This window comes from Callionymus lyra, chromosome 8 (genome assembly GCF_982586985.1).
Source record: "Callionymus lyra chromosome 8, fCalLyr1.hap1.1, whole genome shotgun sequence".
NCBI classification, from domain to species: Eukaryota; Metazoa; Chordata; class Actinopteri; order Syngnathiformes; family Callionymidae; genus Callionymus; species Callionymus lyra.
Window position 1 is genome coordinate 2,335,608 of NC_141825.1, and position 15,515 is coordinate 2,351,122.

The following is a 15,515-nucleotide window of genomic DNA, read 5'->3' on the forward strand; positions in this document are numbered from 1 at the left end:
CATGTAAATGCAACCAAGTGTCCATAACCCTGGTCTGGAAAACCGGAAAATACAAATTACTTACTTACTTAGAACAAATATGTGCATTAATCCAGGAATAGGTAACAGTTGCTCAATTTTACTTTTATTCCAGTCAATATAAGGCACAAGGTATTAAAGCTTGGGTATCACAATAGTCGTATGTAACGTGTACATGCTCTGAAATCTTCAAATTCCTTGTAAAAGGTAATTTAGTAAACCTTTAAGCCACATTTTTTTTTACCATTATCAGAACGGATAACATTAATACAAATTTTAACAAACAACGATTGTAAACAATGTAAAAGTTATTATTATTAATTTATTTTTACCTGAGTAGGGCAGTGATCTGCCTACACCATTTAGTGACTCAGCCAGTCACCAAACATGTCTGGAGCTCTGCACACTCTTGGTGGTCGCCGTGGAAGAGGTGCTGCACTCACCAGTGGGCAGCCAGCTAGTCTCCCTCTCTGATGCTCGGCATTGGCCTCCTCCCGTTGAAACTGGTCAGGACTGTCCAGAAAATGGTCCCCACTGGATGGAAAAGGTGAAAGGCGCCGGAGCTCCCTGCAGCAGGATACTCATCATCAGATAATGCGTCCCAAAGGTCGAGGGGGTGGATATCATCAAAGCATCCTTGTCTATAGTGGTTGATGGCGTCTTCTCTCGTGTCTGCATGTTGATGTCCTGGAACACCCAGCTGTTGTCAAGTGGAGTTCTAGGGTAGTAGTGCTCAAGCTTGGCATGATGAACCACTCTGGTCTTGGATCTGGAGCTCTTCTTGATGCGATAGATTAGGTCGTCCAGTTGACTTCAGGACTTTTGGTCCCTTTAACCAGGTACCAAATCTGTGTACTGGACTTGAAAATATATTTTTGTCATACTGTCGCTTGGCACGCTCAGATGCTTTTCCCAATGTCTCCAGGGCCAGCTGGTGTGAGAACTTGAACTGTTCTCTAAGGTGTTGGACATATTCTGCAGGAGTATTGTCTACACTGTCAGGTGGCAGGCCAACGACGAGGTCGACAGGTTTAGTTATCTCCTGGCCATAGAGCAACATGTTTGGGGTGAGATTGGTGGAGCTGTGCTAAATTGAACGGTAGGACATAACCGCATATAGAATCATTAGGTCCCAATCCCAGTGACATCGTTCTGCTGTGGTGACTAGGGTTTTCTGTAGGGTGACATTCCGGATTAGGATGGAAAGAGGTAGTTTGTGTCTTTTCGATCCTCAACAGCTGGCACATACCTTGGAAGACGGCTGATTCGAAGTTGGTACCCTGGTCACTGTGGAGGGAGTATGGAGCTCCGTATCTCCATACCAACTCAGAGGCAATCTTCTCTGGCACCATTATCGCTTGCTCATTGGGGACTGGAAAAGCTTCCACCCACTTACTGAAAAAGGGCCCCGTACTGTGCCCATAGTGGCATGAGGTGTTTTATTGGCCCGGGATTTGGCAGTGCAACTGGTGCATGTGTGGCACCACAAGGTAACATCATCTCTCATGTTGTACCAATAGTATCTGGTTTTAAGGCGTGTAGGTTTTCTCTCTGCCCCAAAGTGGCCGTGCATAGGTCCTTCATGCATCTGCTCCATCACTGGTTTTCGGCAAGCATGGGGCAGCAAGATCTGTGAATGTTGAACCATCCCTCTTATACAGCCTTTTCCATTTCGCCCAGTTAGCTTTTGTAGCAGGACTGCAGGCTGCTATGTTGACTTAAGGTGGCCTACTGTTACATGTCCAACCTCTGAACTGCTTGAGTTCTTCAAATGCTTCCTGGCATTCTTCTGTCCATCTGTAGTGAGCATACTTTTTGGTGAGTTTGTGGAGCGGCTGGGCTATTGTTACGAAGACTTACTTTATAAAAATGTTTATTAAAAATCTACTCTATTCAAATATTTTTCCGATTATAATTACAATGATTCATTCTTTTATTACATTTTATTGTCCTTTGTTACTCCATCAAACATTTTGAGAAATGTGGATCTTTATATACAGCCTCTATTCATTTGTGCATGTATGATTGGTCAGTAATTCTAAACACTTGTCTTCTAAGAGGGCCATATCACGTGTTGGTCTTGGAAAGTTACTAGAGTTTGATCTTCCAGAGAGAATCTGTTTATCAGTTGAATTATGCAGATGTGTGTCCTTGCACAGAGTCTAGCTGGCACAATCGAGAGATTGTTTTGTCTTCTCAGTGTGACCTGACCTGAAGAAACACAAACATTTCTAAAGAGAGGCAATGATTATTGAATATGAATTAAATATGAAAGATTATCAGTTAATCAAGTGATTATTTGAAATGTGTGTTAAATCTAGATGATTGATTACAGTAAAGTTTTGTTACAGTCATAAGTCATATCGTTACAGAAGTCTGCCACAAAACACGGTTTGTAGGAGGCCAAACCAACAAACTGCCGGACTTCATGGACATACCCGGGTACAGGCTAGTCTTTCACTTGTTCGATCTTTTGGGGGTTAGTAGCTACTCCTTTAGCTGAGAAAACGTGCCCTAAGTAGACATCTTGCTCCCGAAACAAACAACACTTGAAGGGTTTTGGCTTTAAGTTTGCTTCCCACAAACTGGCAAACACCTAACCTAACCGCTCTAGCATTTGAGCGCTGTCCCGCCCCTGAACAATTATGTCATCGAGGAAGACAAGGCAGGTCTCCTATTGTAGTCAAACCAAGATACGGTCCATAAGTCTCTGGAACATGGTGGGCGCATTGCACAGTCCGAAAGGCATCACATTCCACTCGAAGAGTCCCTTTCGTGTACAGAATGCAGCAGCTCGGTCTCCTCATTCAACCCAATGCATGCCGGTTCCCTCCTTACTGCAGAATATTCCGTTAGGAAAGGGTTGGTGGAAACGGTGGAGGGCTGAGTGACATGGCTACCTGATGTAGTGTGGCTGGAGTGTTACATGCCGACTCATCACTTGTTGACATTCTTTCAAAGTTAGCTCGAACTGGGTTCAACTCTAATAGATGAAAATGCCGGTCAATTATATAACCATGGTCGTCTTTACCTTGAACAGTATTTTCTATATCCGACAGAAAATGATTATTGCCTACTCCCTGTGTCCTCATTTTAAAGCAAGTCACTCCTTGATTCACATTGTCACCGCGGGCCGCCATCTTGTCACCACTTGAGAGTTTGTATTTCCTCTTTTCTTTCCTTGTAACTCCGGTTTTCATGTACATAACTAGCCCCCAGTGTTATCTTTCCAGCCTTCTAGTGTCTTGACCGTGGTTAAAACCCGCTCGTTATGTATATTACAGTATAATTAAAATGTGTATAGTGAATAGTTTCAGTTATCATTTGCTCTCAAAGTGTTGTTTTCTACATGAAATTAATATTGTCTAAATTTAGACCACTAGTTTCGACTGTGAGGAAAAACTCGAGAGCTGGAGATTTGCTCTACAAAGTAGAGGAATGAAGGTAAGTCGCAGCAAGACAGAATTTATGTGCGTGAATGAGAGGAACCCAAGTGAAACCCTGAGGCTACATGGAGTAGAGATAAAGAAGGTGGAGGATTTAAGTATTTAAGGTCAAGAGTCCCAAGCAGTGGAGACCAGCAATACTGTATGGTCTAGAGACAGTAGCACTGAGGAAAAGGCAGGAAGCAGTGCTGGAGGTAGCAGAGATGAAGATGTTGAGGTTCTCTTTGGGATTGACGAAGATGGATAGGATCAGGAATGACTCGATCTTCGGAAAAGCACATAAGGTCAGGGAGGCAAGAATGAGGTGGTTTGGTCATGTATAGAGGAGGGATAGTGAATATATTGGTAGATGGATGCTGTGTTTGGAAGTGTCAGGCACTTCGTCTGCTCATTGAGTTTACACTTGTGTAACTTGTGAAACTTTGGTTATTTCGCCTGATGATAAAGTTCCAGGGTTAAGTCAGTACTTGGGTTACTTGGCCAGTCTGTCAAACTGAGCCTGAGAAACCTGGGAGAAATCTCGAAACGTTTAGAGCTTATAATCCATGCACTTTTGTCTTCTTGTTGGACAACTTAACAGTTTATTTCCCTGCCTAAACAAGAAGGAACTAAACAAGAAGGACCTGCAGTTAATACAAAACTCTGCAGCTAAAATTCTGACCTGCTCTCGTAGAATAACTCACATTTCCCCGATCCATAAAACCCTGCATTTACTGCCTGTTTCTTTCAGGATGTATTTTTAAATTCTGGTTCTTACTTTCAGAGCTATTCATGATCAGGCTCTACCTTACATGAGTAATCTGATCCATCCTTACACCCCAGCTTGGGCTCTGAAGTCTGTGGATCAGAATCTGCTGATGGTTCTGCGAACACACTTCCGGACCAGAGGAGAGAAATCCCTCCAGGCTGTTGCTTCTAAGCTTTGGAACAATCTTCATCACCCTCTGCATTTGATGGAGTCTACTGACTCCTTCAAGAAACATCTTAAGACCTTTTTATTTGTGCAGGCTTTTCCTCAACCTCCTTGAGGTTGTTCTAGCAGGAATGAATAGTGGACAGGTCAACCGAAGAATCAGACCGAGCAAGAGAAACCGCAGACAAGGACCTAAGGACAGGAGAAAACACCTCTGATCACAACCCTACGCCATTCAGCATTCAGTTTGATGACCACCTCAACTGAGGAACATGCAGTTGGAGCCAGGGGAGCCTGAGGGTAAATGGGGTGGAGTGAAGAGTTGAGGACATGCAGCTGGTTACTTTCTGCATGGCCGTCATGGAAACAGTGGCTGACAGGAGAGGTGTGATGAGTCACTTGACTGGGTAGGTGGCCATCCAGGGTGAAGGCCTTGCTGTATGAAGGCATGGAGAAGAGATAGATCCCCAGCTGTTCCACCATCTGAGCAGAGATGAAGTTCCTGTCAATCAAAAAACTTCCTTTTAACTATACTCACTCTCATACACATATATACTCACTCTCAAGCTGGTTTATAAGTCTGTGAGAGGTAGTATATACTGTATGTATGTTCTGGAGTGGCCCAGAGGAGGGCTCAGCTTGGCCAATCAGGCGAGGAATTGATTAACGCCACCGTGGCAAGGTCAGAGGGAAACGCAGCATAATTTAACACGGCACTTGGTCAGGAATGGTCTGCAGTCCCCAAAGTCACCATTAAAGAGTGGGCTTCTTAAAACAGGTCATCGTGCAATTCAGACTCTTGTACCTCCGTCCTGGGGACAGGAAGGTAAACAGTCGATGTTGTGTGTGCATATGGCATTTATGATGGTGACAGTTCTGAGGTGGTAGATGCCTTGTGGAGAGGGCAGTAGAGACCTGGTTATCCTCTTAGCTGTCTTTCCCACTCACTGCAGGTGTTTACGGACTCACAGCTCAGACCTCACAAAGTGAAAGCGGGAATTTGTAAGCCTCAATTCAGGATGTTAGAAGTAGTTGTAACATGTTAGTGTATTGTATGTATTGTGATAATGTTGTAGACGAGACGCGTGCCATGTGCATGCCAAAGCAGAGTTCTGTCCGTTTGACTTGACCATGAACAAGACTAACCAAAGAGTCTCCCTGCTGAACAAGATGGTGTTTGTAGCTCTGTCTTGACTTAGTCATTTTCCCAAATTTCAACATGGTGATGCAGTTGGTCCGGCTTCTCTCCACAAAGCAGCTGTAGAAGTTGCTGAGGATCTTTGTAGACATGCCTAGCTTCCTCATGAAATACAGTCGTTGTTGAGCTCTCTTGACCAGCTGTGTTGTGTTGGTGTCCTCTCTCGTCCCCTTCGTCTTGTCTTGTGTTTACGGTGAGGTTGTTGTCCTGGTGTAGGATGTAAAGGATGGGGTTGAGGACACATCCCTGTGGAGTTCCAATGTTTGTGTCGATGGTGGCTGATGTCCTATCGTTAATCCTGACGGATTGGGGTCTGCCAGTCAGGAATTGAAGTAGTTGCTTACCTTTCACAGTTCGAAAGACTTGTGATGGAGCATTGTTGCAATATTAACATAACAATTATAAATTAATATAAAAATTTACAATAAAATAGTTCTCAATATTTCAGTCACATTCATCATAGCAAACGATCCATAAACATCCATTAATACATTACAAAAGATTTTATAATTATGTAAACAATAACAGTACTTAAGGATCCCTCAGATGTTTATATACAGAGAAGTGTGGCGTTGAAGACACTATTTAAGTCAGCATTGCATGTATGAATGGAGGCTTAGTTCATGTTTTGATTGATTGATCTTGAGATCTTTATTGACAACAGTACAATGTTTGAACATACTTAGACACACATTCTGACAAAGGGATGAAAACACAAGAAAGCCAAGGCTTATTTCCATTGTGGTCCCTTTGTGTGAGAGTGCGAGTGTGTGTTTCCAAGAGTGTCTGCAAGTGAATGTGTATAATGTCAAGTGGGGGAATATGTGGGTGTGCCTCCACACACAAGTTGGTGTAGGAAGCCAATTACAAAGTGCAATATCAATAAAAACAAAATTAAATTTAAAATAAAAATAATAATTAACAAGTGCAATTACAATAAAAACAATACATAATGGCATAAAAACAACACTAATAGTCTTCACTATTAGCTAAAAAGTGCCCCTTAACCATCCCTTTAGGGCACTTTTAAAAGAAATAAGTGAGCTCATGCTCACAGATGAGGGCAGACCATTCCATTGCCACAGAGGCTGTAAATCTGAATGTATTTTGACCTATCATGTCATTTAAACCTGACAGGAACCAGATTAAAGGGTCTTCCCCTGGTGGTTTGGTCATGAAAATCACTAACTTTAGTAAAATTACTTTTCAGGTAATCCGGGGCAGCATTATTTAATTATGTTTTCATTTCATTTACATAAATCAAAAAGAGTAGAGGTCCTAAGATGCTCCCTTGGGGGACACCACAAGGTAACTGAAGTGGTGAAAAAATCTCACTTACTGACGCCCTTCAAGGTATGACCTGACGCACTGTATAGATGCACTGTTGAACCCCAACGCCTTTAGTTTAAACAAAATAATTCTGAAATTCACTGCTTTTTGGAGGTCCAACAGGACCATCCCACAATATTTGACATCATCTTTTTCACTTCTAATTAAGTCCGTCAAGTACAGGAGACAAGTGTCTGTAGAATGTGATGGTCAAAATCCTGTTTGAAATTGGTACAGGAGGTTGTACCAATTCAAATATTCATTAATTTGTTCAAAGATGATTTTCTCCATAACTTTAAAGACTGAATTTAAGATTGAGACCGGGCGGTAGTTACCTATATAATGGCATTACCTGAGCCAATTTAAAATCATCAGGGACATATTTTTGTTCAAGTGATACGTTTAAAATAAAGGTTAGCAGGGCATGATAGCCTCTGCTCCATCCTGCAATCATCTAACTGGGATATTATACTGCTCTGTTGCCTTTATAGGCTGCATGGCCTCGAGCTTCTTAAAACGGTGTCCTCAGATACAGCAGAAAAGGCAAAAGCATTGGCCTGGACCCCCATCCCCTGTAAAACTTCTGCACATGCTTTTCCCCTTAAGAATCATTCGGGCTAGGGAGCTTCTGCACTAGCTTATTCGCTATAGTAACAAAAAAATTATACACTTACGATTTCAGTTATAAGTGATCCTCCCTATATCTATCTAATCCGGTTAGATGTAGACACTTCCATAACTGACTATTTTTTCATTAAAAGTCTTAGCCCTCTTAATGAGTCTCTTCACCTAATTTCTGAGGGGTTTAAAAGCTTTAAAAACCTGTTCATCCTTACTTTTCCTGAACTCAGAAAGAGTATCATTCCTTAGCTTAATTAGAGCAGTCGGCTCCAACAATAAGTACCTTTAGAATGTAACCTTTCCAAGTTTAGATTTTTTACTTTGTCTTCAAGTTCAGAAAATTAGTTTTCTTTCCTATAATTAGACAACTTATGGGGAATGGTTTGCATTTTGCCCATTTTATTGAAAGTTGAGAGGTGTCTCCCTCTACATTCCCCCCAATGACATAATAATAATTTTCAATGCCCCAGCTTCAAGTCATGTCAGTGGAATTTGGAAGAGTCAGAGTGTTCTCAGGTCAGTTCCCTCACTTTTACTGGATGTTTGGATGATGTATTCTATCAGAGTCTTCTTTAGTTATGCAATGGCAATAGTAAATTATCAACTCATTGTTGACAACATAAACAACCAAAACAGTCTTGAGCCATTTACTACAAACCATATTTTGACCATCAGTTAAAAGTGTGGCCAACATTGCTATCCGACAAAGGTGGTTTACACAAAATCTTCACATAGGGGATGTGGTCATAATGACAGATGCCTGTCAGCCCAGAAATTAATGGAGCTGAGGCTGAGTTGTGGAAACTGCAGTGGATCGAGATGCGTTGGTCAGGACAGCTAAAAAAATGTCTTTGGTATAGAACACTTGAAAGAAGAAGCACGTCTCACCAAATAGTCAGAGCTGGAACGACCAGTTCAGAAATTGCTACTATTGCTACATGAAGACTCAAAAGTTACTGAAAGAAACATAATACATCACTGATGTTTATAGTAAAGTATCAATAATCAAATTAACATTTGTTTTCTACTGCCAATTTTGTTACACATTTTGTTACCACATTTTTATGTGTATCATTTGAAATATAATGATCTATTGTCAAGTCTTGTTCCTTTGCATGATTTTCCATCTTTTTTATGTTGCACATTTGATTTGGAGGACAATATTTCGTTTATGCGATGCAAATGTAAATTTACGCATGTAAAAATGAGGAAGCTGCAGAGGTACATTTTTATTTCACATTAATGTTTTTTTTAATGTGTGCCATGTAGCAAAACTACAGGAGAAAAAGTTATGCTTATAGTAGCAAGACGCTTGTGCTCTAAGCCACTAAATACTTTATCTAAATAGATATAAGTGTCTTGAGAAATGTTTATTTTATTTTATCATCAGCTGTTACATTTTGCCTATGACCTTGGTCCATAAGAAAAATAAAGATTTAAACCATAACCATCAGTGTGTTAGGTTGGCATCCCAACCTAGTTGCTTTCACTTAATAAAAATAAACCTAAAGTTCACGTCAAGGTCCCCTGAGGCGTCATGGGAGCATGTTTGCAGGCACCAGATGAACTTCACACAAGTTCACAAATCCAACTCATCCTCGCAAGGACACAAAACTGACCCCATGATCAGTGTATCATCTTCCTGCTAAAGTTAACGTAGAGGACAAGGTCAGTCAAGGTCATCCAGCTTCACCACGGTCTTGCACAGTGACATGCGGTGAGGTTCATGGTTGGTGAGGCACTGACTCCTTTAGTGTCATATTTACAAGTGTATAAACCCAAAAGAGTGGCTTATTCAATTGGCTACTGGTTATTTGATATATCATCAGCATTCATCACACACATACAATGTTTAACTAAATATAGATAGCCTATAGATCTATGGTAGTCATCGATTGTGGATACATATTGATTTATAGCTTCATAAACCTGTCATCTTTAACATTGACATAAGAGTCACAGCTGAAATATTCTTTTTTAATTATCAATGAATTGTAATGTCTCTCTGACTCTTGACACATCCCCAGCTTCTCCAAAATCTTTTTCATTAATAGAAAATGGAGTTCTTTTTTCTCTGTCTGTGCCCCTAGCAGGATATATACTGGCTCCTACCCCAGCTCATTTGGAACTCAAGCTTCATATCCTCTTTCAATGACATACACAAACTTGGTGTGTCTAATTCATATTTATTGTCAATTAAGATTTGACCTTCATCTTAGTCTTTAGTATCCTTTCGGATTATATCACATGTGTACGTGTGTATAAGTGTGTGAGTGAGCGTGTGTCCTGGTAAGTTAAATAAACACCAGGTTCGATTGCTGAAAAAAGACATTCATACATAAATAAATGAATACATGATTGTGTTAACAAAAGAGAGGCCCCTGGGCGACATGTGGCCCTGAAGAAAAGTCTTGATTGACACTATATTGTTTTTTTTTAATATTCTGTTTTTCTTTCTTTCTTTTATTTCTCCTGTATTTTCCATTGGTCATTTTGCGCTCAGTATATATAGCCAACTTTGAAATTAACATTTTAAATAAATAGAATTAATAAATGTAACAATAACTTATTAATCTTAATTTGAAGAAAAATAAAACATGTGAGAGATAATCATACTTGTAATTGTCTCACACACACTTTAACTTGTTCAATGAGAGGCTAACCTGTCTTTGCCTTCTTGTGGGGAGATGGATCCTGAATGTTGGTTGTGTGTATGTTCAAAATGACAGCTCAGTTTCCACCCTTTTTTGAACCCCAGAGTTATCCAATTCATAACTTTAAAGTCTACAATTAGAGTGAAGCCCTAACCACATTGCACAGCTGTCCACCCTTTCTTAGCTGAGTTTTCCGTAGGAGGGTTGCTAATCGCAACATTTTATGGGCAAGGGGGTTTCACCTAGCGTGTTAAGGGTTAACAAGTAGAAATTGTCATTATTTATTTTTATTTCATCATGGAGTAGACTGAATTAAAACTTTTTAAATTAACATATAGAGATCAAGTGGTTCCTTTTTAAACCAAGTAAGTGGCATCTATTTTGTTTATTACAAAAACGATTGACAAGTTTTTAATAAACAAAAAATTCTGAGTCACAGTGTGAAGACTGTTGATTTCTTCATGTGAGATGCCACACTCACTGAGGAAACCTCCAGTCATTTTCTCATATTCTGATTAACGTTTAAACAAGACTTAAATGGTTTGGTCTTTCAACCTATCTTGGTCAAACATAAAACCAACGTCATCGTGATCACATAATTAAGTTATTATTTTTCCTTTATATTCGTGGAGCTAACTGCATTGAAACGTTCTAAATATACATACAATATTGACTGAGGTTTAAGTGATACAGTCAAGTATTGACCATTGTATTTCACCGTGTCACGGTAGAAGCGAGGTGCAAAGATGGGCATTTTAGTGACAAATGAATACTTTTATTAAACTAAGTAAATAGCATTTATTTTGTGTAAGACAATAACTATTGACAAGTTTTTATTAAACAAAAAATGGTGTGAAGACTGTTCAATAGCTTTCCTCCCAAATGTTAACTAACAGGTTCTTCAAAAACATAATTTTATTAAAAAAAAACCCACTTAATTAAACTCAGTATCGTGGCTGCACATGCACATTATTCACATCGCTATTATTAAACGGATCATAAATAAATGCGGTGTTTAGATGCTTCAGCAGCTCAGAGACTGAGACACGTGTGTGCCATCGCTCCTGCATTTGTATTAAAACACTCGCTTGTCACCAGTGATGGGTCGATGAGGCGTCATGAAACGTTTCAACACACAGCAACACTGTATTGATACTGTGTCATTGAATACTGACATCTGGTGGACGTTATGAATCATTACAAGCAACCCAGTTGAGAGCCTCAACTGACACTGATTTGATGATATTAAATAATATAATTTAAGTCATTGTATTTCTCATTGCATCAATTTACATCACTTTAATACAGTAAATAAAAATGTAAATATGTACATTATGTAAACATGCAAGTGAATGTGTGAATGAGGATGCTTGTGCACATGTTTTTTTTGTGTTTTACACATTTTTATTCAGAAAAAGAAGCTTCTTTTTCAGTTCTTCAGGATGAATTTCAGAAGAGCCGCATCCAGCACCTGCTTCCTGGAAGCTTGATGGTTGAAATGAGACAATAAAGTAATATAAATTAATTATGAATGAAGCAGTCTTGAATGTTTTGTACAGTGGCTGTATAGCTGAGTTCATCCTGGACGTTTGTGGGACTTCATTTTCGTGCCTGGCCCGATAGTGCCTCACGCTGAGGAGGTGGATTTATTCAAATACGAAACATAACCTGCAGAAAAAAACATGAGTTGTTGATACTCACTTTTTAAATGAATTTGAATTAAAACAGACCAAAGGAAAACTTTGAAAAGTTAAAACTATTTTATTTTGGTTTGTTTATTGAACATTTTGGGGAAATATATTTTGTTTATATTATTGTTATAATTGTTTAGAATAGGAGACAATAAACAATTTATTTTCTGTAATGTGTGTGAGGTGGATAATTGTTCTTCTGTCCACAATTATTTTGTTTACTGGACCGATAGTACAATGCTATCAACTCTCCATATTGGTTACATAAATATAAACTTTGACTAACTGTGCGATAAAAACAAGGAATTTGTTTAAAAAGAATTTATCCAATAATTAGCTTTATTAGTATTCAGTTATTTCCAATACACATTACTACCATCTATTGGCCTTTTAGTATAACTACATCGAATATTCTAAAGAAATTAAATTGTTGTAGATTTAATAATACAGAATATTCCTACTAGAGTACAATTACTGTATGCAGACATAAAAACAAAAATATTCAGTGTGTACAAGAACACAATCACATTTATTTATATTAACACACCATAACAATAAATAAAACAACTTCTGTAAATAAACAACTGTCTAATGTTTTGCAACATTAAATCCTCCAATTTTCCATGGGCAGGAAGAAGAGAGGTGAGAGGCTTTGATGCTTAACAGAAGAGTGGATAATATGCTTTTAATTGCTGACGTCATCACGTTTGCGACGTCACCGCACATGCGCAGCCGGGATACTTAAAAAACCAACAACACATCTTACTTTAAAATACAAATTAAGTTAACAACGTTTTTATAGTCATCAATTGCCAACTGTGTGTTTTTTATTATTATGGTAATGATGTGTTTTTTTATTTTTATTTCCGCTATTTTATTTTGAACAGGAAACAGTCAAAGAAGAAGTTGAAAAAGTCCGTCTTTACGGTTACACGTCCAGCGTTAGCGTCAAATCACCTTACAGGAGGATATAGTAAGTTCGATGTAGATGTTTACTTGGTATTTATGTAAGAAACGTGACGGTTCCGACTCTGATGTTGTCTGGGTTATGTAGCCTGGGAGAGCTTCATGTACGGTTACTGGTCTGGTTGGGTACATAAAAAATACCCTTATATGTAATGTCATTTGAGCGTTTGAAATAATTCCTTCAAGAAATGTTGAACTATATATGTTGTAATGTTTCTTAATCCGTTGGTTGAAGAATATTGAGACTTTTCTTACATACTGTATATGTTTATTCAGCCATTTTTTATCTCTAATCTCCCGCGAGACCTTGGCAGCAAAACAGAGTTGTCACATTGAACAGTGTGAACTCTTGTGACACCTTCTGGTCGAAATATGTAACATATGTCAACAGAGGCACATGTCTTTTCTTTTTCTTGTGTCCAGGTGTTTGAAGGTTCTGTGGTATGACTTCAAACAGCTAGACTCAGACATGTGAAACGACACTGAAAAAACTAATGTTCTAACTCAAATAAAATCACTTTCACACTCGCGTTCTAACTTAATAAACACTCGCAGTCATCATGTTCATCAGTAAAGGACCTTATTTCATAAACATTTTTAAAATGATTATTCCTTATTGTACTGAGAAAGTTGTAACTCTTTCATGTGCAGGTGAATCTGCTTGTTTAGGTTGACTTACTAAAGGCTGTAAATTGATTTGCCAAAACAAAGTCATGATGCAAACATCGATAGAACCATCCTAGGTCTCACAAATGAGAGGTTCTGTGTTACATGTTCCTCAAGAAGAGGAGGTCCAGGTTCCGATTCACTGACTCATTTCTTTCTTCTTTCCACTGTAGTTGAGGGTTTTGGCTTGAAGAGCAGAACGAGAACGTCCCTCTTGGAGCTCTGTTCCAACGGCATCACACTGGAATGGTTCTGTCTCAGCTCATCTGCCGGAGGTACACAGTCTTCTTCCTGCGGGTCAGCCTCAAGATGAGTCGGATCAACACAGAGACCGTCCGGCCTAGCTCGGATCTGGCTGCGTTCAGGAAGATTTTCTTACGTTCTCAGAACATCGTAATCATCACCGGTGCCGGAGTGAGTGCAGAGAGCGGAGTTCCAACCTTCAGAGGTAAAGGTGGGGTCTGGAGGAAGTGGGCCGCGCAGGATTTGGCCACCCCAGGTGCTTTCAGACAGAATCCGTCTCGTGTTTGGGAGTTCTACCACTACCGCCGCGAGCTAGTGCTCACTAAGGAACCAAACCCGTCCCACCGGGCCATTGCAGAGTGTGAGCAGGTCCTGAGCCTACAGGGGCGAAGGGTCACTGTCATTACTCAGAACGTTGATGAGCTTCACCGCCGGGCCGGCTCCAAGAACCTGCTGGAGATCCACGGAAGTCTGTACAGAACCCGCTGCCTGTCCTGCGGCCACAAGGCATCCAATTACAAAAGCCCTATCTGCCTAGCACTGGAGGGTCGAGGCGCTCCAGATTTCAATACAGAAGATGCCCGTATCTTGGAGAAGGATCTGCCAAGGTGTGAGCACAAGTCCTGCGGTGGCCTCCTCCGACCTGATGTGGTCTGGTTTGGAGAGAGTCTGGATTCTGACATACTCCAGCAGGCAGAGGAGGCCCTAGAAAAGTGTGACCTCTGCCTGGTGGTGGGGACCTCTTCTGTAGTTTACCCGGCGGCCATGTTTGCCCCACAGGTGGCCGACAGAGGCGTCCCGGTCGCCGAGTTCAACAGAGAGGTCACGCCAGCGACAAACTCCTTCCAGTTCCATTTCAACGGCCCGTGTGGTGAAATCTTGCCTCTTGCGCTTTGCTGCCACAAATCCGAAGGACCTAAAACATAACATGTACAGTAGAAATATCAAAGAGGAACTTCAGATACAGCCTCTAGTTCACAGCTTAAGTTGCAATTTTTTTTAAACATTTGGGACATTTGCTGATTCAAAACTAACTGTAAACATAACACAACATATAGTTTAACATCAAAACGTTAAACATGAATACCTTTATCTGTTTAGAAGAAGCCCCTGAGTCCCTTGGAGGTGGCATCTTCTGGGATTGATGATGCACATTGATGAACCTTGTTAAAGCGAGAGTTCATCTTGTTTGTATAATAATAAAATGCAATAAACAAAAATGTTGGTCTTGACTCGAAGCCCAGGTATCAGAACTATAAAAGTTAGATGGTGCATCCCTATTCAAAACAGAAAATAGGACATGTTGAAAAATACTAAACCTTGCATAAAACAAACAAATGCAGGCTCTGTGAAAAGTAATGTACCTGACATGGTTTGACTAGCTGTTGGAGTTGATGCTTGTGAGGATTACTTTTTCTTTGTATTACTGTAGAAATAACATGCAAAATGTTTAAATAAATCAAGAGTAATGTATGAATAAAACACAACCATCCACACTAAAAAAATGCACAATATAAACACAGACACATGTAATAAACTGCATCTTCTGTGCAATACTAGATGATTATTAGAAAATAATAACAACAATCACCCATACATCATGAAATATAAAAAGCAAATTACAAATATTCACATGGAACAGCACGATGCTACTGACAACGGTCAAGCCACATCTAATCTATTTATAGATGTTCAAATATTGACCTTTGCTAGAGCTTTTTTACTTTAATGAAAAGTATTTGTCTTTTAGATGACTTTGAAAGGTAAAAT

The 15,515-nt window shown here is 39.7% G+C and overlaps 1 protein-coding gene across 1 annotated transcript; it reads left to right on the forward strand.

The window, feature by feature from the left end:
- Positions 1-12,618: 12,618 nt before the first annotated feature.
- Positions 12,619-14,965, forward strand: LOC148072686 (NAD-dependent protein deacylase sirtuin-5, mitochondrial-like). The gene is made up of 2 exons (XM_087797120.1): positions 12,619-12,843; positions 13,676-14,965. Exon 2 carries the CDS (start codon positions 13,749-13,751, stop codon positions 14,670-14,672), a length of 924 nt encoding a protein of 307 aa, XP_087653246.1. The 5' UTR covers positions 12,619-12,843; positions 13,676-13,748; the 3' UTR covers positions 14,673-14,965.
- Positions 14,966-15,515: the final 550 nt, after the last annotated feature.

Excerpts from the sequence above, each read along its gene's own strand:
- LOC148072686 (XM_087797120.1), top strand. The coding sequence starts at position 13,749 with ATGGTTCTGTCTCAGCTCATCTGCCGGAGGTACACAGTCTTCTTCCTG.